This window comes from Paramormyrops kingsleyae, chromosome 6 (assembly GCF_048594095.1).
Source record: "Paramormyrops kingsleyae isolate MSU_618 chromosome 6, PKINGS_0.4, whole genome shotgun sequence".
Classification (NCBI taxonomy): Eukaryota; Metazoa; Chordata; class Actinopteri; order Osteoglossiformes; family Mormyridae; genus Paramormyrops; species Paramormyrops kingsleyae.
The window spans coordinates 31,922,468-31,942,431 of NC_132802.1; the positions used below are offsets into that span (position 1 = coordinate 31,922,468).

The following is a 19,964-nucleotide window of genomic DNA, read 5'->3' on the forward strand; positions in this document are numbered from 1 at the left end:
TAAAATCAAATTAGCATTATGTGCATTTTCAGTTCTAATATTTAATTTCTAACTCAGGTCACGGCTGGAAAACCTACTATCAGTCATTCATTTTGGGATTCAACATCAATCATACAAAACTGATGGATTTTTAGCTCCTTTGTTTGGTTGGCAAATCTGGGCTGGCTTGTGCTCTGCATATTGTTAACTGCAGCATAAGATTAACCACAAGAAAATCTAGCTGGAGCACTGCTGCAAAGGCAGGGTCTAATAGGCCAGCGAATGACACTCTATGGCATATAAATCACCTGCCATGGGTGAAGCTTAGCTGCAAAAAAACAGATTATAACACATACAAAGGTTTGCTATTTTGCAGTTTTGATAGTCAGTCTGTACTTAAACCCCCAAAAGTTAAGCTGTCTTTTGAAGAACAGCAGCCGCATCGGTGCTCAGTCAGTGTTTCAGAAACCTGCACCTTGTATTTGTATCTTTCTGGGGGAAAAAATACATGCAGTAGAGCACCTGCTGTGATGGAAATGCTCTGGAAGGCTTTGGCCAATGGCGCTTGTCTTTGGTCATTTCATGATGCTATGGCCCACAGCTGTCTCATGTCCGAATTTCTTTTTGTCATCCCTTCCCTTCATTATTCCTCTGGGCGACTCTTGAGTAGGTTGTCTTTTCCCTCCCTCACTTCCACGAACCGGTTCGCTCCACTGGCAGTGCACTGGATGCGGCTTAACTTCGGGAACGAGTTCAGGCAACATGGTCTTGCTTACTAGAGCATTACGGTGCCAAGTTGGCAAGTACTGCTTCCATTTCTCATGTTGTGTCTTAAGTTTCTCTTCTCCAGATGTTGGGGAATGACCCGACTGGCAGCAAGGAGGCTTTTCTCTCACTGTAAAGAAACCCTTAAATGTGCCACATTTTGAGCGTACCTCCATAATATTGATGTCTTACTGTGCTGTGCTATGTTATGACTAGTTTGTCCTTGATGAAATTATATGTGACAGTTAGCTCTGACAAACAAACCAAAAAATTTTATAATTACCCAAAAAGTACCCGTGGGACAGAAGAAACACAGAGCAGCCCTAATCTTGATTATAGGGAAAAGCCATTTTATGAAAAAAATGTGTGGATTTTTTCCCCAAAGTGGGTGATGAGTTTTATATTAAATATTTAGTTATTTTAAAAGCACCTTTTAAAATGAAATAGTGCTTCAGTCTTGCTTTTTGTTTGCTTGGTAACTATACTAAACAGAATAGAAAATACAAAGGATTATACATGTGCAGTAATTAAAGTGATGCATGTAGACCTGGTATCCGGCCATTCTGGACTATTAAAAGCAGTTAGGATGAGTCACGCTGCACATACACTGCTTGCAGTAATGCAGACATTTGGTATCGACTTAAGACCACATTTTGTGTGAGTGACACACTCTACCTGATTATTCAGCCAAGGCCCAGACCTAAAAAAAGCTCTTGTCTGTAAAGGTGAACCGTCCCAGATTAAAGCTGTGCTAACCAGTGCACTCAGGCAAATAGGCCAGCAACCCGCATCATCCAGCTACAGCAACCACCCAAGGCCCATCCGCACCGGCACAATGACAGAGGCAATGCCTCACCCCCATGGACTTTTAAGGTTCCACAAGGCACGGGCCAGAATCGCACTAAGTAAGCAGGGAGAGGTGCAATTCCCCCTGTAGCCATGTATCTGGAGTCATAACTCTGACAGTGTCTTCCGTGAAGCTACCCTGAAATGGTTTATTTCCCAAAAATTCCCTATGAATCAACATCAGGAAGACGGTCGAACACAGTCAAGGTCTAAAAATGATTTTCAGCTATGAAAAACATAAACAGGAATATCAACACCAAAATGTGATTGTGAAACGCAGGAGGGTGTGGATGTTTCGGGGGAGGAGTGAGGTCAGGGAAAAGGCTGTTCTAGTCACTTGTAACTAACTTACAGTTATCAAATTGAGTTTCTTCTGTGGGTCTGAGGGAGATGCTAGGATCAATGCTTCTTTTTCTGCTGTGAACCTGTTTCTTAAGTTAGAGAGAAACACATGTGCAGTATTTTGTATTGTGTTCAGTTTCACCAACTTTTTCCATGAGGCGAAGCAATAGAAACAGCGCTGGGTGAACTAATATTTTATGTTAAATGTGGGGGGGTCCTAAACGAATAATTATGAAATGTGAGGGGGACGTTAATGGTGGCGACACCCATGCATAGGTGGTAATTAGTTGAAAAACATTTTAAACTGAAATTGAGAAAGACCTGAAAGTATGGAGTACTCTTCCTGTCAGTGCAGTGCAAGCTAAAACCTTGGATTCCTTTAAATCGGAGCTAGATAAGATTTTAACAACTTTGAGCTATTAGTTAAGTTTTTCCCAAACGAGCTTGATGGGTCGAATGGCCTCCTCTCATTTGTAAATTTATGTTCTTATGGGAAAAATGCTAATGCTAACTACTGTATGACATCCTTAGCCTCTAATCAACTCTAACTATAACCATAGGAAACCTAATAAAATGTTAGACTTTTGCCATTTGTCATAGTTTTTTGATTGCAGTCATGGATTTTTAGAAAATTGAGTTTTCCCATAAGGTCAAAAATGGGCATTCATGACATTGTGGGGACATTTGGTCCCCACAATGTAATGGATTGCATTTATATAGCGCATTTTCTACTCCTACGAGCACTCAAAGCACTTCACATTTTTTGCCTCATATTCACACTCTCATTCACACACCAATGGCAGAGGCTGCTACGCAAGGCACCAATCTGCTCACCGGGAACAATTTGGGGTTCAGTGTCTTGCTCAAGGACACTTCGATAGGGTCAGGAGGAGCCAGGGCTCAAACCCACAACCCTCTGGTTGCCAAATGGTAGCACTATCTCCTGCACCACCATCACCCAGGACCACACGCACACATACACATACACACACATGCTAAGGGCAATTTGAAGATTTGGACTGCTTTTAATCAGTGGTTACCAACTGGCTACATCCGGACCGAAATACAACTGAATCTGGGCCACACAAGTGACTCCCCTCACCCAAGTTGGCAAATTGTTTCGGACGCACTGGACCTTGGCTTTATGTTGCTGATACCTGCTGGGAAAAATAGCTGGGGACCTCTGCTCTAAATTATGTTTCTTTTGACTGTGGAAGGGGTGTAAATGTAAAAAAACTAAAGACTAACATTTATTGAAAATGTTTAAATGTAGATGGTGCTTTTTGGATGGGTCTCTTTTTCAAAGCCAGCTGATAGTGGATTGCATGAGAGCAGGACAGAAAGTACCTTAAATGCAGGATGGTTGTTTTATTTGTATCCTGAAGGTCCTGCACTCAGGGGCTGCCATGCTAATATTTACATTACATGTGGACATTTTTATCCAAAGCAATTTATAATTTCTACCCATTTTTATGGAGTGATATTTTTATTGTAGTGATTTAAATATTCTCCCTTGAGTATAGAAGGGCAGGGATCCTTCTGGGTCTTGAACAGCAATCTATGGGTTTCAAGACCTTAATCACTAAATGACTGCCACTGTTCCCCGGTTTTAACCAGTTATGTGGCTGAACATTTAACTGATTTCGTCCAGCACCTGCTCAGTGGTAGCACACCATTTCCAACCTGTATTAACTTGCCGAGCTTTAGGTTCTAATGCAGGGGTCTCCAACCTGGCTTCTGATGAGCCACACCTGTTCTCAGGTAAATACCAGGCCAGGTGTGGCTCATTAGAAGTCAGGTAGGATAGAAAACTTACTGGATAGTAGCTCTCCAGGACCGGAGTTGGAGAGCCCTGTTCTAATGCCTGGTTCATTACCATAATGCCTTGTTACTTGAAGAATTGTTTTTTATAGTTTACATGATGTTTGTATTGCAATGAAGTGAATTCAAAGCAATGAGAACTGATTTCATTTGCATGCATTTCCCACACATCACACGGGACAAAACCTTTGATATAATCCATCATATTAAGGCTAATCTGAAATGTAAGAGAAACTAGGACTCTTTGTCAGGTGCTAGACAGCTAACATCTAGTAATAATCTTTAAATGTTATTAAATAATCTTTAGTTATTAACACTTCGACCCATGTTCCCCAGTTCTGGTCCTGCTGGCCCAAAATCCAACACGGTTTGCAGATTTCCCTGCTCAAACACGTCTTAATCAGCTAATTACGAGGTTAAGTAGGTGTGTTGAGCAGGGAAGTCTGCAAATTCTGGTCCTCCTGGACTGGACTTGGAGAACCCTGCTCCAGTCATAAGGGGTAATTACTTGCACTGCCCTGCAAGGGCTTTAGGTATCATCGTGTTGAAGTAATAGGGCTGAATTTTTCCAAGTTCTCCAACTGTTTAAACCCCTTTTAAGAAGAAAAAATAAGCACTTAACTCCGTAGACATCCTAATAATGGTAGACCAACAGCAATTAAAAACAGTGTAAGAATGCAGTTAAATAAATACTTCCATATGAATCAAAACTTGAACAAGAATATTTTTCTATTACATTCCCAGCTTGAGATATGCAGAAAATGTATGTTCCCTGATCCCATGAATTTCAGCACTTAACATAGCCAGAGATTACAGAACAGCGTGGAATAAACGGGCTTTACTGAAGCTTGCGCGATATAAGAGAAAAATGTCTGCATTAACAGCACAGATTCATCGATCTCTGTACGGCAATGCAGCGTGAGAAGAAGCGACAGTTTACTTGGAGGAGCGAGATTAAATCGGCATGATGATAAATACAGGCACTGGAGCCCATGCTACTGTAATTAACAATCTAGAGGGTCCTTAATGAAAAACGCTTCATGACAAATAACTCCAAAGAGTTCAATGAAACATTTGCACTTTTTAGATCTTTGCATATGAGCTCATAGAAGTCTGTGCCCGAAGTTGCTATTGTTCTTCAACCATAGAACATTAAGCAACTGACTTGTTGATATGAATGATAAAAGTGGTTTTTAATCAAATCCCTGACAGATTTGCAAAGTAAACAACGAAAATGACGCAGATTTGGCAATGTGAGCAAGTTCAGAAGTTACAAAAAAATGACATATTAACACCTGAAGAACCACACGCGTAGATAGACAGGCTGCTAAGAAGCAGGGTTTAGCTCCCAGTTATTCAAATCTGCGATCAACCACCGAATTGTAAACTAAGTAAGCAACTTAAAATTATTCTTATCAGTTTTAAAGAATACTTCATCATATATTTTAATATGCAGGTGATCATACACGTACCATACGTAGGTCATATGTCCGTTAATTTCAAATGAAACGAAAACGCTGCTTTACTGGCAAAGTATTCAACTACGCAGCGAACGATCGGGTTCCAGTTAATGAGACGCGAGGACAGTTTCCATCATTTTTCTTACCTTGATTATAAAACGATTAGAAGAATTACCAGACATTTAAATTTGCGGAAAAGGGGGACAGTTACTTTAACAGGAAAAAATGCGAAATTATTATTCCGATATCTTACCTGAAAACCGCATCTTGACGTTTCGTAAATTTGTTCTTACACTCAATTTAGACGTCAAATCCCGGAAGGCAGATTAAATACTACTGCAAATCGACTGACACGTAATATATAACACTAGAAACTGCCGAATGGTTTTGAAAGAGCCAGGAAAGCGTCTTCCATCCGAGACATCGCGCGCACGCTCCCCTCTAAAGGTGCACTGAAGAATCTTGAATTTTACTGTACATGCCTCTTGCAAACATTTTTCGTTTGGGTTCAAGTTCTACATGTAGCGAAAACCCAGTTTTTTAGACTCTCCTGTACTCATATTTAAAGTCAAATGAAAAGCACAACATTGCTCAGTACTGTGATGCTACAAATCATTGTCAAATCCTTTAAAAGCCTCTTCTCTAGATCCCCCTTTACCCCCCACATACACGCTCTCTCATTCGTCTCTAACTCTGGCTGACTAATGGGTAGAGGTCTGGGCTTATAAATGTCTGTGGTATATTTACAGGTTTATATGCACATAACACACATAGAAACATGGTACTAAAATACCCTCTGAGCTTCATAATCCACCTCCTTTTACTGATGAAAGATGTGAGAATATGAAATGGAACAGTTTGCTAATTAGCTTATCCTGTTTATACCAGCTCTGTGTTTGTGTTGGTTTGTTCCCATAGGCCAAAGACATGACATTTAAGGTGTGTTCCTGTGTAAGTGTGTATCTGCTCAATGTTGGGCTGACATCCCATACACCTGGGCACAGGAGTGACATTCATTATTTCATGCATATTGCTTCAGGCAATATGCATGAAATAAACACATTTAAAAGTCTATATTTGTACTGTCATACTGATCTGTGGCTAAAGATAAGCTCTTTCAAAACTTGCTTTTATGGGAACAATGTATTAGCGGCTGTTTGTAACATAACATTGGGAGTATTAAAGGTAATAAAATGTTATCCGAGGTATTTTTAACTAAATTCTTTCATTCTCCATTTTGGAAATTGATCTGGACTTTTTCTAATGGTGAACAGAACCATCCTGCAGCCCCTGTTCTGAGATTAGTCAGTTCCATAATGCTGACCAGTCTCTATTTGATATATTTGTCACAGCAACCCTAAGAATGATTTTTCTTTTCACAAAACCACCCCAGTTGTTGTGTCAGCAGTAGGGTTTGTGAAGAGGTGACATAATACACAGGCACAGACCCGTAGGTCCGGGGCTAAAGCAGCTGATCTAATGTGATTCTATCCACATCTCAGGCTTGGTGGTGCAGCTGAATCCGAGCAAGAATGTGAATTTTCCCAGTGTGGCTAATGCTGTATACTAGCATGTTATACAACACTAAGCAAAGGACGAAGGACTACCATTCGTCTGTCTGTCTTCTAAATGCATCAACGTCAGCTTGGAGCCTTTCCCAGGAAGGCAGGGGGCGCTCTGGACAGGCTGCTAATACACAGATATACCACAAACAGTACTGTACCGCACAATCAAGAAAAGAAAAAAAAGACTTACAAGTAAACAGTGTTCGCAAGGCAGGGAGATGGGTTGCCTGAGAGAGCCTGAGCACATGCTCCTTTTGCAAGAGTGTCCCCCTTCACAGTATCTGAGGGTCACCAAGTGGTTAGCACTGTCTCACACATTTGGGTTCGAGTCTCCGCCTGGGTTCCAAGTGTGTGGAGTCTTCATGTTCTCCCCAAGTCACTGTGAGATTTCCTTTGGGTTCCCCGGTTTCCCCCCACAGTCCAAAAACATGCTGAGGTTAATAGGAGATACCAATTTGCCTGTAGGTGCGAATGATGTGAGTGTGCCCTGTGATGGGTTTGTAAAAAAATCTGTTTTTACTGGTTTTAAGCACTTGTATGAAAGGACAAAAGTGAGCTGTATAAAATGAACACACAAGCGTGTGTGAGACACACTGATGGTGCTTGATATGCATTAGCCCTGGTGACACCATGTGTAAGTAACGCTGGCTGTGCTTTTAAAGCAGCAGAGAAAGTTAGCTAAGCGTCATTCTATGAAACATTCATGAGCTCCAGGGACCGGTTTTAATGATAACAGGAGTCCAATGCGCCGCTTGATTAAGTCGGCAAGTCACGATAGCCGACTCTCCAAGGTAAACTTTACACAGAAATATAACTTTTACTGGCTTTTAGCAACATTAACAATAACCTGCCTTTAACCAATCTATTTTAAAAAGATGGAACCATTAAAATATATTATTATGACCTAAAACAGTCAGATAATCTCTCCGGCTTCCAACCACTCTTCCAGGTCATGGCTGAGGTGGGAATGCCCTGAATGAGGGGCCATGGTAGTGCGTATTATACCCACACACAGCGAAAGGGATGTGTGTTAGAGATGCCAGTTAACGTACCTGTATGTCTTTGAACTAAGGCAGAGAAGACACATGACATCAGTCTGCAAATACAAAAACTGGAGGTATCACCAGTGGAACCACCCAATCAGATTAGGCAGCGGCGTTGTCTTTATCATCGACAACTTATCACAACTTCTAAAAATAAAATTTAAAGACTGATTTGATTCATGTTTCAAATATCCTGATTTTCAAATTGCATGACATATTACAAAACATAAATGAACAATATAAGCTTTGTAATCTATAATATTTTCAGATTATTTGCCAAACAAACATTTAATGTGAAAATGTGAATGACTACCCTTTTAAGGACTGCCCCCCCCCCCAATGCAAGGAACATTTCTGTGTATTTTTTTTTCTAGGATACATTATGGCACCGTTTTGCACGATAGGTCCACAAACTGCATTATTTACATTCAAATAAATGTTCTTTTTGACAATACATTTTTCATTATACTTATTATACTATTTAATCACTGTTGATTATAGAGAAACTTTTACTGCTCAGTCTCAGTGGTGAAAAGTGGATATTTGATTTGTTAAACTCTCCAATAAAAATGAGAGCAGCAATAAAATGATCAATATAAATGACATTTGTCAATCTTCCCTTATTGGTCTTAATTGGATTAAACATTTATATTTTCTTCTGGATTCATTTTTAGATGCCCACTCAGAAGCACCCTGTCTGTCCTCATTTGGTCACGTGATTAGTTAGAGGATTGTGTGACTGGCCAACCAGAGAGATCCCCAGTGCCACCTTGGTCATCACAGTCCTGACTAAATTCAGAACAGGACACTTAGGTGGGGCACAGTGCATGCCTGGGCATTTTCTCCATGTGCCCCACGGGATTGTGGGAAGTGTGGAATAAGCCGGTTACTCTCCCACACTCTCAATGCTTTACCAGCAACATCTGAAGCCATGATCTCTCTATGATTGGGTGCCAGAGGTACATCACCTCCCAGGTCTGACTCTACACCTGGTCTTGCTGGGCCGTGGGGAAGCCAGAGATGGGATGTAGGTCCTTGTGCTTGACAGATGGACATTTTGGAACGTTTGAGTAAACTAGTAAAGGGTTTTACCTCTGCTGCACATACCCACACCGTAGATTGATTGTTTTGTTAATCTTGGCTATGACACCAGAAAAATATTATAATGTATCATATATAGGGGGGTTTAAGGCAACCTAGAAAGTGCTGTATTTAAGTGAAGATGATTAGTTGTCATTGTTGACCCACCACAGAATAGTACAAACATTTCATGGTGATTTATAATAAAATTTATAACAGGCAATGAAGGAGAAAAAACCCACATGCCATGATTTGGAAAAAAAACATCCCAATATTGTCATTTTAAATGCACATTTTATTCTCCTTCAAAAATGTGATTGGGTAAACCTACCATTTTCATTTGATTCAGGAATGACTGGCTGGGATTTCCTCTCCATAAACAGAGTTCTGCTGCATTTTTTGTACTGTATGACAATCACTGTCCCATGCAGTAACTTATAGGAGTCATTTCAAGACATATGAGAAACAATATTTTATATCCTACTGTAAATTTGGCAGGCGGCCAAAGCAGGGAATCAAGCTCAGTGATAAAATGTTCATGCTGATTGTAGTAAGATGCCCTAAGATGCCTATAACTGCTCTGAGGGCGCATTTGTGCAGCCAAACAGCAGACAGAGGTAAATAAAAAAAAATATATATTTTTTTTTTTATTATTTTATTATTTGGTAAATAATGCCTACACTGGCTTTTGTGTATCAGATGGCACGTATTTGACCTTGACTATGTATTACAATTGAAGGAAAATACAGAAAGAAAGCCACTATAGATATATTTCTAGATTCTAGAGTCAAGTTCCTGTCAGTTGTTACATTGATCTTTTTTTTTCCTCTTCAATCAAGCCATTCAGTTTCAGCTTAAAACCTGACAAAGTATGCATGAGTAACTTTGGACTTGCTAAAATAATTTCAGCAGGGGGACATTTTGTGTCCCACAGTGCCTAATGCCCTTTAAAGGGGTTTAGGGAGTTGAAATTTTAAAGTAAAATTTAGAGAGTTTAGAAAGTCCTACTGGGTTTCACATATATATTGGAATTTGCATTGTCAGTGTAAAAATGATAATCCATATTATAGGTTTGCAATTACCATCCCCAAGGGACAGCATATTGACTCTGTCCAATGAAAAACACATACCTGAAAAAATTCATTATTTCAGAAATAAGAAAAACACATTTTCTTAGAAACTACTTTACAAAACAAACCTGACATAATGTTATGAGACACTGCAAATATCTTTTCATAGTCGACAGTGAATGGTTTAATGTTTTAAATGGACGTGGATTGTTGTCAGCAAGGCAAATACTGTATGTCAATGTCAGCAAGATACAAAACGATTTCACTTTATGTTCACGATTAACAATGATTTTAGTTAGCTAGCTCTTTAGCTATCAGCTTTAAGTTGTTAAAAGTAGCAGTACAAAGTCATTCATACAAAAGCTATCATGAATACAAATCTTAACTAGTATAAACACAAATACTAGTTAAATAGTTGACTTCAAAAAGCATCTTTGCATCAGTCAATTATATGTAAAACACTATCAGTAGACAGAGAAGAATAGGACTACTCCAGCTATAGTAAAAATTCACAATTGTCATACACGTTTTTCATTGGATAGTGATGAAAACTAGTCATCAGCTTAGTCATTTCATCTTGTTTGTTTGACTCATCTGCCGGCCCCTGGAGGATGGGCTCCCCCTTTGGGTCTGGTTCCTCCCAAGGTTTCTTCCTCTTAGGGAGTTTTTCCTTGCCACCGTTGCCTTTGGCTTACTCAATGGGGGGTCCTTACGAGGCAGAAATGTAAAGCGCATTGAGACAATGTAATGTTGTGATAATGCGCTATATAAATAAAATTGAATTGAATTGAATTGATATATAGCTGGGGTGTCAAACTGCAGTCCTGGAGGCCCGCAGCCCTGTGTAGCTTAGTTCTTTCCCTGTTCCACCACAAATGATTCAGCTCAACAGCTATGTGGTAATTAACACAAGAAGTTGAATCAGGTGTGTTAAACAAGGGGAAACCCAAAAATGTGCAGGGACTGGAGTCTGACACCTGTGATATATAGGGTCAAATATAATGGGCCCAAGAACAGGCTATGGAGAACACCTAACCCGAAGTGATAAAAATCTGAATGACAAGCCATTAACCAGGGAAACTAAAAGATCATGAAGGTCTACAATGTCAAAGTCAGCATTTACCTCTGTGAGTAAAGCAGAGGAAAATACTACAGTGAGAGAACAGAAGCAGGTCAGGAGAGTAAAAAGAATCATACCCCCTGCAATATTTATAACAGCTCTTCTCCTGGGTGCAGCAAGGGAACAAGCTGATTTGAGTATGTTGCTCATGGTTCAGCTCTGTGTCAGAGGCTATTGATATTATCCTCCTGGCGCTTAGCTCTCCGCGTGTCAGTGTTTGCCTTGATTACTTACGCACTCTGCCCCGTTTGCCATGGGCATTCTGGAGCTTCGGCGGAACTCACACGCCGTGATGAGGAGCACATTGCGCCAGCCACGGTACATTAATCTCAGGTAAAGCGCCCACCCCCTGCTGCTAATGCACATCTCCCTGATTTATAATAGATGCTTAAAAGTGGTAAATAAATGCCTGGGGGCGCCCAGCTGAGCTCCACGCACATCAGGGAGGACCTGCTCCCACAGCCCCTCCCGACAAAGTGGCCGATATTAAGGTCTCTTCTCGTGTCGTCTCCGTAGAGACACTACGATGCTCATGAAAAGCCTCAGCGGAGGTGGGCTGAGGGCGCCTGTGATTCTAACAGGAGCTGTCACCAAGCCGCAAGTAGCTGGCTCCGTCTGCCTTAGCAGAGTCACGCTGCGGTGTGTTAGTGGTCACAGCGGAAGCCCTCAGCCCCCTGTAGCTGTGAGCCTGAGCGGTCGGGTGCGCAGGGCATTCCACTTCAGGGTATGGCAGGCCTCACAACGGAAGCTTTGACTGACTGACGCTAACGGTTAGGATAGAGTGAAAGATGAGATATGATTGCTTAAACACACACATAAACACAAACACACATACTCAAAGGTTATGCATCAGTATCTTTGTGGGGACCATCCATTAATTTCTATGGATAAACCCTAATCCCAACAATGACAACCTTAACCCCTAACCTAACCTTAATCCTAACCTTAACCATAACGTTTTTTGATTGGAGTCACAGATTTTTATAAAATTTAGTTTCACCTTGTGGGGATCGAAAAGGTGGCCCCCACAATGTCAAAATAACAGATTTTTATCACATTGTGGAGACATTTGGTCCCCACAATATAATATATACACGATCCACGCATACACACACACACATACGCACACACACATACACATCATATCAGTGTGGAGAAGCAGTGAAGCAGACAAACGCATCAGGAGTCTTACTGCTGTCACAAATAGGTTCTCATTCATCTAAAGTTATTGTTTTCTAGATGCCAGATGTTAAAACAGAAATGTGCTGTAAATGTGCGTTACACGTATTTAAACTCTAACTTCAAAAAAAAAACCTCTCCGATCTACCACTCTTAAGTTCTCTAGGTGAAAAAGGTAAAGAAAAAGTGAATTAGATTTCCTTTTAATTAACATTCTTTTTTATACAGCGCAATGTCCAAATCTAATAAGTGTATATATTGTACACATTTCCTAATATATGCAGTGTTTTTGCACATGTCAGGTGCCCATTTCCCACATCCAAATCTGTAGTGGACTGTATCAGCTTTATCCTCAACAATGCAAGAAAAAAACACCAGCTGCTCATCTGTGGCACAGGCCGAGAAACGACGTGAACTGCAAAATCACACTGAGCCAGGACGTGCCTTTCATTAGTACCCATGAGATGAGTAACAGAGAATCTGACGAGAAGCTCTGCTTCTTTAAGAAGACACAAATATGAGCATGAAGCCCATGATTATTATAATATAATAATATAATAGCTGGGACTATGGGGTGATACAAACTATCATGGCCGTTGTTTTACAAGCTCAGTGGTAATATAGGGGCCAAGGACACTGGAGCGACACACGTGGGTCCTGTGACACTGTCCGACTGCATTCACCCCTTGTCCTTCCTTTCCCGTTTCCTGCTTCTCTCCACGCTTGTCACAATGCATTGGTGCCTCTGTGGCTCCAAAGCTGCTGTCCATGTGTACAGATGTGACGGACAGTCGCTGTCAAAGGCATGTCTTAAGCTGTCATTCACATGGCAAATCAAACAGACACACAAGAAATGTACTCTGCCAGGCATGTCAGATCTGAACCACAGCAAATCTCCGTCTAACGTGGTTATTCTAGACCAATACTAACAAATATTTATGATTTAGTCGTTTTTTTTTTGGAAACTAAAAGAAGAAAATCCACAGGACATCAAGCACTTAAACATATCTGTGTGTCATGTCTTTATACACATAGGGTGTCGTAATATCAAAACACTAAAGAGGCATATTAAATATCCCAAATGCTCTTTTAAAAACATTGAAGTCCCAGATCAAGTTAAAAAGCCTGTGTTATACCCATGGAATTGGCAAGCGTGTATTTGCAGTGACAAAAGTAGCAGAGCTATTCATGGCCACCCACGTAGTGAGGTTCTTCAAACCAAAGGGTTGTTTCTCTGTTGGATTCATGCAGTGTCCCAAGGGGACTGGCAATTGCGTCTTCTCAAGGGGATCCACAGGACAGCTGAAGCCGGCAGAGGCACAGTGATCCTGAAGTTCAGCTGACTCACATGGAAAAGGAGAGACCTCGGTCTGTCATGCTGATTTCATTTACACTTACGACGTCTCCTTGTGAAAAGCCTACCAGCGTTGATTAACTAAAAAGAAATTAATTTTGCTTCTTTAGTTCATGTATTATGGTTTGTTTTTCTTCATTAATGCTTGTGGTATAAAAAGGTTCTGTATGATCTTTGAACCTTTTACATATATATATTTTTGGCAGAGTAAAGCTCAATGCCTGACCTACATAAAAAATATACACAAATATATATATATAATTCACAGTGCTGCACTGGATGGGTATGCAGAATCCTTTTATGTAACTGTGGCCAGTATGAAACATGCTGGTCCCTGGCTTAGGTTTATATATTTAAATGGAGAGATGGACCACTGACAGGGCTGTGGAGCACTTCCATCCATAATACTCAATAATGCAGCAGCACGCATGTGACACGCATGCACACACTGCCATGCATGTTAAAACACCCATGCCACCAGACAAAGAGGCTTGAGAAGGTCTTACTTTCTGGTTGTTCAGTACTGTGGCTCGGCACCACATTTTAGACTAGATTTTTTTTGCCAGTTTCTTGTCACAGGAGATACATCTCAGGTGGGCCTGTAGAGTGGTTTCTGCTTGAGATTCATACCATAAAGGAGGTTCTGTGTCCTCAAGCCCATCCCTAGAGTAATAGACTCCACCATCGTACGCCCAAGTAAGGCCAGGATCGGATGATATAATACAGATATAACAATGTATCATTTACATTCAAATTCTGATAAATATGCAGTCCTGCAACCCTAACCTGTGTAAGGAGCCGGATGGGTGGTTGGATGGATGGATGGATATACGATTCAGTTACAGGTGGTCTTCATTTTCACCAATGAGGTGCTAGCAAATGACTTGGTTAATGAAACAGATATTTTTCCCTGCATAAATTCTTAAGTAACAATGTGTTGTGCAGGCCTCTTCAGATATGTGCAAAACTATATTAATAAAGATAATACTGATGCAAGATGAATATATTTTAATTTATGGAAAAAATAAATCTTACTATTCATTAGGGATATTATGGTCATGTTAGTCAGTTAAAATACCAAACATTCTATTTCATTGCCTTAGAACACTGTCAGAAAAAAAACCTTTGAGGGTACAATTACTTAATTGTCACTGGGGTTGTACCCTCAAGGTCTGCCAGTTGTGCCCTAACTGTAAGTAAACTGACTCTGAAGAACGTTTTTGTAAGGCTGGGGGTACTTTGTTGTTTGTACCTTGGGTACAAAACAGTATCAGGGTTGTACCCTTTTTATCTGACAATGTATCAGGGATGGAGATTTCAGGTTCAAAGAGTACAAACCCACACCAAGATTTTGTTTCAACGAACCAGCTGACTACTCTGTGACTGTGACTCTTGATACTCAACTGGTTGGTTGAAACAAAATCTTGGTGTGGATTTGTACTCTCTATACCTGAAATCTCCACCTCTGCAATGTATATACTAGGTTAGTATTTTTCTGTGGGCTACTAAAAAGTATTTTTTTCTGCATACTCATTCTGGAAGTTTATTCGCGTAGCTCATAATTGTATTACTCTTCTGTTACGGATATCCAGTTTGTTCCATTGCTGTCAAATGCAGTAACTTTTTAATCGGATTATTGAAATGAGACGCTTCCATGGTGCTGCATTTCAAGCAAGCAAACGAATAAGCAAAGCAGACGCAACTTAATGTCGCCATCTAATGGACCGTAGCCGTAAAAACAGGGTATAATGTATGTATAATGAAAAAAGAACAATGTATTACCGCATCCTCTTGTTTACGGCTATGGGGCAACCGTGTCGCTGTGTAAAAACAAAAAATGAATTGAATTCTGTTTTGATAATAAAATTATACTGAAGAAAGCATATTGTAGTAGTAAGCAGTGGCTATGTGGGTTTGATATTAATCGATATTAACTATTTCCGATTATTTCTTAAAATGATCCTTTATGCTTTAAGCTGTGCAAACCTCAGCATCCTAGCATATATCTAATTTCCCTGACATTCATTTTCTAGTATAGATTCGCAAGGAGTTGTTGAACTGCAGAAACTGCACAACCGAGTGCAATGAAAAACACACCGGTGTTCGGAGACGATTTAAATTCATTTTGATGTGTATTATATTATATTTTTACATAATACATTATTGTAATCTACACTATATTTACACTGATTCCTATGGAAAGTACACGAACAGATATGAACGCTTTAGAAATCTACTGCAATATGTCGCATTCGTTTTAATGTTTAAGACGGACGCATAAATTATCCGAGCTAGAAATAACTGATTAAGGCTACTGTAGGCATCCGTCTGAAATACTTTATTCATCAGATTTTATGCATGGTTATGATGTCGATCATTCGCGTTATACAGGAGGGATTCGGAAAGGAAATATTCAGCCTAAATATAATCATGTCTGGAAACAATCCCAGTTATCACTTTCTTACTTTCCACACTATCTACCGTGGCTGTCTAAATAAAAACAACAATTAGGATGTTTTATGTGAGAATATGCCTACGCTGTGCTGTATAAAATGCATTTAATATTTTAGTATGAAATTAGGTAGGCTACTTGGCATGTAAAACATTTTTGACGCCTGTGTGCACAAACAGCCTCCATTTGGTGTCGCATATGCTCCCGAAAATAAAGCCGGCGACACTATTATCTGGATGGACTGTTTTTGGAGTTGTTCGCTGACGGCGACGCTAGGGGGCGCCTGCCATTCCAGCTCCATTTTTCCCTACACGTGTAGATTTATTTCAAGATGGCTGCGCCTATTACCTCGTGAGCTACGTACAGAATTAAGGTATAAGTATACAGCTCAATAAAGCCGCATCTTTACGTAACTTAGGATTTTGTTTAAGTTATGTCAAAGTTAGCTCTTTAGCTTGTTGCTTTCATGTTTTTGAATTAGAGGAACTTGTTTATCTGGCTAGAAGTCTGTCCTGCTTCGTTCAGATGTGTTCAAAGTAGACCGGCTGTAATTAACTAGCTTCCTGATATATTTGTCAGTGACTGGCTAGTAATTAGTTACGTGTGAAACTGTAGTATGTAGTAGTATTTTACATGAAGACGGCAATAATAATTATTATCATCATTGCGACTTGGAGATATTCGGATTTCTGTGGATTATAGACCCTTGCAGAACGTAAGTACTAGAAGTTGAGTTGAATATCTTTTAATACTTCTTTTACTGTGAATTATATGTACGGGTATGTTAAACGTTTCGCTCCGGCGTATGTATGGCTGTGTTTAAACAAGAGTTCTGCACTTTTTGGACTATGATAGCATGTCAAGTGAAGAGGAAAGTCAACTGAGTGTGGAATTCGAGATGGCGGAAGGCATGGTAATCGATCAAGGTGAAGAGATGGCGAAGACCACACCTGAGGAGGGTGTAGATGACTCTGATGATAAAGAGACTGAAGAAATATGTGTTGTTGATGGAGATGGCAGTAAGAAAAAGAAGCCTACGAGCAAGAAGAAGATCGTACCAGGCATTTTATATTTGGGCCACATCCCACCCAGACTAAAACCAAGTCATTTGCGGAACATGTTAGGGGTGTACGGAGAGGTTGGACGGATCTTTCTCCAGCCAGAAGGTGAGAACATTACTTCTTTAAAGTTTTTTCAATGTGGTTCCTTGAATCTATGTGAAATAGATGTTTGTGAAGTAGCATTATAAAAATGCCTCTTGAGGACATTTTTATGACAGAGACCTTTTCTCATATTCGTTAGACCATTCAGTACGTCGGAAGAAGAAGAAAGCTGGTTCTAAGGGCCATGACTTTACTGAGGGCTGGGTGGAGTTTAAAGACAAGCGTGTTGCCAAGAAAGTAGCGGCCAGTTTGCACAACACCCCCATGGCTGTCCGAAAGAAGAGCCACTTCGCGTCAGACCTGTGGTGCATCAAGGTGTATCACTGCTTTTTCCTGCTCATTCAAATGTGTCTGCAGTGTTTAGGAAGTATTACAAATGCAGCCTTTCCTTAAATTCCAGTGTACTGCAACTAAAATAGTTAATTGATTTAGAAATTAGTTCCATTTGAGGGCTAGATTTTCTCTCAACAACTGACACTAAATATAATTGGCTATTAAACATGGTAAGGTTGGGCAAATAGGAATTACTGTTGTAATACAAAAGCCCAAAAGGAGCCTAGAAACATCCATATTCTAACCGCCTGTCTTGGGCAGGGTTGTATCCCATATAGCCAAGGGCACAGCCTACAAAAATGATAATCCAAAATAATTTTTGTTAGTTAGCAAGAACCAATAAAATGGCAATTTAAAATCACCTTTAAGGATGCAAAATGGTCCTTTTGATTTGTTTATTTTGATCTTGTTTCTAACTTGTGTGTTGTTTACACTTTATCCTCTCAGTACCTTCACCAGTTCTACTGGTGCCACCTGAGCGAGCGTCTGGCCTATGAGCAGACCGTGAGGCAGCAGCGCTTGCGCACTGAAATCTCACAGGCCAAGCGCGAGACCAACTTCTACCTGGCCAATGTGGAGAAGAGTCAGAACTTAGAGAGGCTGCGGAAGAAGAGGGAGAAGAGCGGGGAGGAGGTGGTCGAGAAGACCTGGGACTTCACCCAACGGCGCACTGAGGAGGAGATCCAGCAGAGCCGCCTGCGTAAATACGCCATGTCGAAGAAGAGCCTTCAGAAAGCACAGGAGAAGGCCCGCACCATCCAGGAGAAGGCCCAGTCCAACGTCTCCCTGCTGGCCAGGATCTTCAACAGCCAGTCAGCTGACAGCTGATATAGCTGAGACTGAAGACGCTCATGGCAGTCACACTGAGACTATGGGATGGAGGACAGATCAGAATGCTTCCTGTCATGCAGAGATGGAAGAACCTTTTCAAAGGTTCAGTGAACCCCAGGTTACTCAGATGATATCGCTGTTTCATCTTCAGCATATTGTAAGAGTTACGATGACTGGTTAAATTACGTATGAAGGTGGCCACTGCTATCATTAAGGTATCAGAATAAGATGGATGCAGCAAATGGGACCTCAATGTGTTTGACCATCGGGCTGGATGCTGTTAAGGAGTGTGCTCTCATTGTATTTTGATTAATAATAATGCCTGAGTGTATATACAGCGATGTTTCTCAGCCTGGTCATCAAGGAATCTCAGATGGTCCACGTTTTTACTCCTGTGGACTGTCTGGCAGGAAGCTGGGAGGAAGCAAAAATGTGGACTGTCTGGGAGGAAGCAAAAATGTGAACTGTCTAGGGGTCCCCGAGGACTGGGTTGAGAAGCACTGATATGGAGCATACTATTGGACATAAGGTCCCAGGCCTTTATGCTAATCCTTATGCTAGTATGCCAGTTTTTTGTTTAAACCAAACCCTTTAATAAACTATGAAATAAGAAAATGTTGCATCTGTCAGGTCCCTAAGGTACAGATCATAGGGCACAAATGTGATGCATATATTTGAGGGAATAAAAATAAAATTTTTGCGCTTCAAGCATTGAAAAAGGAAGTGGACAGTAATAAGCCAGTTACTTAAAGGTCTGTCCCCCTTCAGATTAATAATACAATGCTACCCTTTGAAAGGACATAGAAATTTAAGTAGTGGGCAATGATATCTGGAGTCAATCAACAGTACAATTTTGCCTGTATTGCGAGCTCATCCGGCACATAAAGATGACACCATGTTGATAGCCACAGCAGTTGTTTAGTATGTCTGGTTTTGTCTTTGTTCCCAAAACACAACTGACCATTGTTATTACTATTGTTTTGAGCAGATGGCAAATTGAAATATGAACTAACTTGAAAGGAAAATGTGTTATTGAACCAAAAATACAAAAATGCATGTTCAATTATGGATGATGTGATGCAGTCTATAGAGGAGCAATGAGGTGCATATCCATTGTGGAGCATGTGAGTAATCTACAGCCCTGCTTGCATTTGTTTTAAAATGTGCCTTGTGAATCCTAATGTGTCCTGATACATTCCCAACAAGAACTTCACAATAATTATGAGCGGAGCAGTAATGAAATCTGAACACAAGTGGTCAACTGGACACCTTGGAGACCAATGATAGACAAGTGTAAACAGCAGTGTTTCTTGGTTGACTGCTCGTGATCTGTTCACTCAAGATTCATTTTAAAACCAACTGTCCAACTGTAAATAAGGCCTCAGTGGTATGTAGTGTAGCCCGAACAAGTGGGGATCAAGACAATTGTTTGTAGTGGGTCATGGGGGGGGGGGGGGAGCTTGGAGCAGTTCCCAGGCAACATGGGGAACAAAGAAGGGGACAACCCTGACTGGAATTCCAGTCTGTCGCAAAACACACACAGTGTTACAGTATGGGCAAC

General features: G+C 40.6%; 2 protein-coding genes across 12 annotated transcripts in view; one reads left to right on the plus strand and one right to left on the minus strand.

The window, feature by feature from the left end:
• grm6a (glutamate receptor, metabotropic 6a) overlaps window positions 1-5,893 on the minus strand; it is a 61,878-nt gene extending 55,985 nt beyond the window's left edge. For 7 of the 9 annotated variants that reach the window (XM_072713050.1, XM_072713048.1, XM_023835892.2 and 4 more), the window contains exon 1: window positions 5,467-5,893. Coding sequence is in view for 1 of the 9 variants with exons in the window: in XM_072713047.1 (XP_072569148.1) it covers window positions 5,226-5,228 (3 nt within the window). In the remaining 8 variants the exon portion in view is untranslated. Of the gene's footprint in view, window positions 1-5,225; window positions 5,247-5,466 lie in introns of those variants that run through there. The other 2 variants (XM_072713045.1, XM_072713047.1) reach the window with 2 other exon arrangements.
• A 10,439-nt stretch (window positions 5,894-16,332) lies between these two features.
• Window positions 16,333-19,145, plus strand: abt1 (activator of basal transcription 1). Of its 3 annotated transcripts, XM_023835881.2 has the most exons (5): window positions 16,333-16,449; window positions 16,754-16,791; window positions 16,932-17,242; window positions 17,379-17,554; window positions 18,020-19,145. In XM_023835881.2, the coding sequence occupies exons 3-5, from the start codon at window positions 16,933-16,935 to the stop codon at window positions 18,398-18,400; spliced, it is 867 nt and encodes a 288-aa protein (XP_023691649.2). In that variant the 5' UTR covers window positions 16,333-16,449; window positions 16,754-16,791; window position 16,932; the 3' UTR covers window positions 18,401-19,145. The 3 variants fall into 3 exon arrangements, with proteins under 3 accessions (XP_023691649.2, XP_023691647.2, XP_023691648.2); XM_023835879.2 differs by having other exon boundaries at window positions 16,333-16,791; XM_023835880.2 differs by lacking the exon at window positions 16,754-16,791.
• Window positions 19,146-19,964: the final 819 nt, after the last annotated feature.